This window comes from Morone saxatilis, unplaced genomic scaffold (genome assembly GCF_004916995.1).
Source record: "Morone saxatilis isolate NCDOM2014 unplaced genomic scaffold, NCSU_SB_2.0 Contig11, whole genome shotgun sequence".
Taxonomy (NCBI): domain Eukaryota; kingdom Metazoa; phylum Chordata; class Actinopteri; family Moronidae; genus Morone; species Morone saxatilis.
The window spans coordinates 11810901-11816327 of record NW_023339663.1 but is presented as its reverse complement, the minus strand read 5'-3'; the positions used below and the strand labels follow the sequence as shown (position 1 = coordinate 11816327).

The 5427-nt window shown below is 38.2% G+C and overlaps 1 protein-coding gene across 1 annotated transcript in view; it reads left to right on the top strand.

The window, feature by feature from the left end:
• Window positions 1-4904, top strand: part of mphosph10 (M-phase phosphoprotein 10 (U3 small nucleolar ribonucleoprotein)) — a 5411-nt gene extending 507 nt beyond the window's left edge. The window contains exons 2-11 of the mRNA XM_035682380.1: window positions 578-1223; window positions 1329-1510; window positions 1599-1764; window positions 2418-2559; window positions 2674-2741; window positions 2855-2992; window positions 3080-3187; window positions 3468-3575; window positions 3666-3896; window positions 4621-4904. Of these exons, the coding sequence (XP_035538273.1) occupies window positions 578-1223; window positions 1329-1510; window positions 1599-1764; window positions 2418-2559; window positions 2674-2741; window positions 2855-2992; window positions 3080-3187; window positions 3468-3575; window positions 3666-3896; window positions 4621-4770 (1939 nt within the window). The 3' untranslated portion in view covers window positions 4771-4904. The remainder of the gene's footprint in view (window positions 1-577; window positions 1224-1328; window positions 1511-1598; window positions 1765-2417; window positions 2560-2673; window positions 2742-2854; window positions 2993-3079; window positions 3188-3467; window positions 3576-3665; window positions 3897-4620) is intronic.
• Window positions 4905-5427: the final 523 nt, after the last annotated feature.

The window sequence follows — 5427 nt, the reverse complement described above, 5'->3', positions numbered from 1 at the left end:
GTGATAAAGTTGAGGAGGTGTATTGATGAGTGGCTGCTGTGGTGCATCGAAATGTTACAGGATCCACACAAGAAGGGCGAACTTGAGTCCTAACTTTATCTATTCACTATAAACCATCTAGATTTAACGGTGTAATGTAGGTTGGGGCTCTTTGATGGCGACTACAACATGTTTCTGAAGTTGAAATCGATGAAAGATGTCCTAATATAAACTCAGATCTTGTTGGTCTGTGTAAGTTCAGGGTTCAACCCAGGAAATTAGTAAGCAGAGGTGGCACACCACCAAGCTTCTGATGCATCTGGCCTCTCAATCAACATACTTAAAAAAAGGCATTACTCCATAATAACTAACTATGTAATTCCAGTGCCTAATGCTAATAGTAATTGTTGCTACCAGTGTAATGGTAGTGTATCACAGATGAATGTATACATAACGTTACATATATCCTAGTATTTAAGATCGCAAAGCACTGATCTGCACCCAGCTTCATGGGTGTCTTTTGGACAAAAAACATCCTCTTGCTTTTTATTCATTCATCAGACATGCCTTACTGATTGTGTGTTTTCTACGTTTTCAGCCTTCAAGATGGAGTGGCAGCAGACTTTACCTCTCTCACTAAGACCCTGTATGACCTCCACAAAGCTCAGGAGCCTGCAGATTTTAAAGGAAGCCCGTTGGCTCAGCTGGTGGTGGAAAACTTTGATGAAGAGCAGATCTGGCAGGAGCTGGAGCTGCAGAACAATGCTGTACTGAAACACTTTAAAAATGCCACTGACGAGGCTTTGTCAGATGCAACATTAATGCTGCTGGTAGAGGAGGAAGAGGAGGAGGAGGAAGAAGTAGAGACTGATGGTGAAAGCGTTGATGAGGAAGAAGATGAGGAGCAACCACCAGGACAGTCTAAGAAAATGGCTGCGAAGGCAGAGGATTACACGGATGAGGACTCTGATTTAGACTTTGACGTGGACGCTCTGGAGAAGCGAGAGAAACAGAAGAAGGAGATCGGAAGGAAAGGCTCCAAAACAAAGGTGGTTCCCTCGGAGGTTGATGATAAGTTCTTCAAACTGTCAGAGATGGAGTCGTTTCTTGATGATATGGACAAGCGAGAGGGAAAGGAGGAGGATGAAGATGCCCTAGACTATTTTCAGGACCTGCCCTCTGACGAGGACGATGATCTCGACCTAGAGCAAATACTTTCTACCAAAAAGCAGAAGAAAACCACTGTATGTATTTATTCTCGCCTATTTTATTCAATTGAATTAAATTTTTGATTGTGTCCTAATGGTACCGAATGCAGGAAATATATGGATTATTGTTTATATTGACAGGAAAAGAGCTCCAGGAATCTCAAGTACAAGGACTTCTTCGACGCTGTGGATCGTGAACCAGCTAAAGCAGATGACCAGTCAGATGGCGGCGATGACAGCATGGATGAAAGCCAGGAAGAAGGTGAAGAAGAAATAGATGACGAGGAAGATGATTATGATGGTGAAGAGGAGGGTGACGATGAGTAAGTGTGATTAAAATGATGTAATCTGTATAATTCTGTGTGGGAGATGCACATTTGGTTGAGTATGTTTGTGTCTACCCTTTGCCAGGGTTGGCGAGAGAAGTCAGTCCAAAGCATCTCATAAGAAAGTGGCCTTTAACCTCTCTGGGGACGAGGACAGTGAAGGGGAGGACATGGCGGACATTTTTGGAGGAAAAACTCCAATCTCAGCAAAGTCTGAATCAAAGTCATCATTTGAGAAACGGCAAGAAAAGGTAATGAGGTTTAAAGTTCAGCTAAGGTTTACACTAACTGTAGACCACCAATATGTAAATGTAACAGTGCTGTTTATAGGTCTGGGTATTGTTTGAAAAGTTTTGATACTAGTGGCAAAAACATATGAGTTTCAGTACAAAAACAATACTTATCAACAGTATATATACACAATCCCCTTTTATGTTTAACAAAATAAGCCAAACGACTCTAATGTAGCAGTGGTTATTTTTGTCTGCAACCATTCGAGAACCATAAATAAATGAAATGCAAAACATATGCATCAAGCAGGAAATATCTAATCAATGAATACGAGGAAGATGAGTACGAATCTGACCAGGTATTCGATGCCAAATTTTGTTTTTAAGTGTTCTTTAAGGGCCGTACAAGATGCACATGTTTAAACCACTACTGCAGCCTTAACGTTAATCTGACGTCCTTCAGTTCAGACTTGTGGTGGGGACTTTTACGTAAAAGTGACCAGCCCGCTTATTCAGACATGTGACTGACTTGTGAAATTGCCAACTTAACTTAAAGGTGTGCATGTCTGAAATGGTCTTGAGAATCCTTTAAATCAACAAATCTGTTACTTCCTTGCTTGTGTTTCCTGCCAGTAGCGAATATGATTATACCCTATTATTGTTCTAACCTACAGATGACAGAGAAGATCAAGGAGCTGGAGAGCGCCGCTCTAGGAGAGAAGCCCTGGCAGTTGTCAGGAGAGGTGACGGCACAGACTCGTCCTGAGAACAGCATGCTGGAGGAAGATGTGGAGTTTGAGCAAACATCCAGGATGGGTGAGTGACTCCAGCATTTATGTTGTTTGATTAAGGTTACTATTAAAATGGTGATTATTTCTCTCTGTGTGCTGTTTCAAATCAGACAACAAGTTTTTTTCTTTTCTGTTTAAGCCCCTGCTATCACAGAGGAAACCACACTACAGATTGAAGACATCATCAAACAGAGAATTAAAGACCAGGTTAGTCGGAATAACTTTTTAATAACATAATATACTTTTTATATTTGGTGTTTTTTTTGTTTTTTTTTGTTGCCTGATTATAACCCTGTTGCTTTGACTTGTGTTTTTGTTAGGCATTTGATGATGTGGTCCGCAAGGAAAAACCCAAAGAGGAGGTGTTTGAGTACAAGAAGAGGCTAACATTGGACCATGAGAAGAGCAAACAGAGTCTAGCAGAAATCTATGAGCAAGAATACCTCAAGCAGAATCAGGTTGGACTTTTATCTTGCTTTCAGTGTTACTCCAACACACGGGAACCTGCCCTACATCTATTCTTTTTGTATTTATTCTCATTTCAGCAAAAAACAGAGGAGGAGAACCCTTCCCATGTAGAAATTCAGAAGCTTATGGACACACTCTTCCTGAAGTTGGATGCTCTCTCCAACTTCCACTTCACACCTAAACCTGTAAGTTTTGCTTTACAACACTGACTGAAAGTCACATAATATGCCAAAAATACTGAGATTGATTGTCCTATTAGAAAGATTCAGAAATATGTAGAAGTTACCATATTAGCACTCACCAAAATCACAGGCTTATTTTTACCCCTGATCTAACTCTCATTAGTGACATCTTCAATTTAATGTGATTCTTGCAATACAAAGATTTTAAAAACTAATATGTAAAACATAACAGGCCAAAAGGGAATTGGAATAAACTGATGTTCATGTTTCCCTTTGTCTACAGCCTGTTCCTGAGGTCAAAGTGGTGTCTAACCTGCCATCCATTGCAATGGAGGAGGTGGCTCCAGTCAGTGCTAGTGATGGTACGCTGCTCGCACCAGAAGAAATCAAGGTTTGTTATAAATCAATTTTTAAACATCTATTTTAATCTTGGTATATTTAGTTACACAGCATGTCTAATAATACTCTCCTCCAACCAAAGGAAAAGAACAAAGCAGGAGATATTCTGGGTGATACTGAGAAGACGTCAACAGACAAGAAGCGTGAGAGACGCCACAAGAAGACAGTGAAGCGTCTAAAGATCAAGGAGAAAGAACAGAGACAGAAACTTAAAGAGGCCAGTACAACTGGGGAGAACAGAAAGCTATCAAAGGCTGAAGTCACAGAAAACCTGAAGAAACTCACAAAAGGAGGCAAAGCCACGATACTCAAGGTGAGTGTTTTCTCTTATGTTCCTTTTTGCATTGCTCAGATCTGTACGCATTCAGTGCCGGTACTTATCTCAGAGCAGGAAATCAACACATTTACATTTATACAGTACATTTACTGTACTTATATTATTATAATTGTCAATATTTATTCATTATATTATTATTATTATTTTTTATTTTTTTACATTATTCAGTATGTTATTTCATTGAGCAATTCTACTTTATGCCACTTTACTTTTTACTATTTATCATATTTATTTGACAGTAGTTACTTCGGTGATAAAACTATAAAATATGATGCATTGTCACATATAAAGCTACACAAATTGTTTACATTAAGATTTTGTTTACATATTAAAGCATCATTTTGCTGCATAACAAGTACTTCATATACATTTAGTTAACAATACTTCAGTATTTGAATGCAGGACTCAGTACTTTTTACATTGAGGTATTGGTACTTAAGTAAAGGGTTTCTGTACTTCTTCCGCCCCTCGCTGAATCAATAAAACGTGTAGATAAATAGTTAGAGCAGTCAGTTGAACCGCTGCTGCATATTGCCATAACAAATTATCTAGTTTAAGTCACCGAACTGATTGCGCTGTCTATGCTTCCACTACCACCATCACACTTTTATAATGCCAAAATAAACATTACATTAATTGTTAGATTATACTGTGTATGTTCCCAAGGAGACTGTACTAACATGGCGTTCCTCTATTTCAGGACGAAGGAAAGGATAAGGCTCTGAAGTCCTCTCAAGCCTTCTTCTCTCAGCTGCAGGACCAGGTCAAAAGTCAGATCAAAAGTACAAAGGACCCGTCTTCAAAGAAGAAGAAAAACAAAGAAGTTTCTGTCAGCAAACTCAAGTTATAGAAACTGGGTGTTTGTTGTGGAAGATCAACGTTTTATTGTACAGATTCTTTTTTATGAGAAAGCTGCAATATATTGCAATCTAAAAGTCCTTGTTAAATGTTTCCATTTTCATTAAAATAAATCAAGTGCCCAGATTTGTTTGTGTTTGTTTGACTGTAGAGTAGTAATAATAATAATACATTTTCATTCACATGAAAATATAAGAGCACTCTCTTTTGTGTAAACATAATTTTACAGTGCCTGTCTGAAGACCCATAGTTGTTCATAACACCAGTGGTAATAAATTAGAATACACTTAACATTGCTAACAAAACACAAGGTACTCATACATGTTTTTATTTGTTGTCTGTGGGTACACAATTGGAGAAAACATTAAAAAGTCATCAGAAACGTCTGACTAACAATCTAGGTGTGAACCTAATTTTCTACTGTTGGGTAGTTAACTCACATTTTAGAGGCTCAGGCTGATCAAATAAACATAGCTGATTAAAAATTGTTTTTTTTAATGTGTAGATGTATAAAGTAGCATAAAATGTAAAAACCATAGCTGAGAGCAGTACTTAAGATATTCCTTTAATAGTCCCACAATGGGGAAATTCCAATGTTACAGCAGCAAAGTGGATAGAGAAAAAAAGAGAAAAAACAGTATAAGAACAG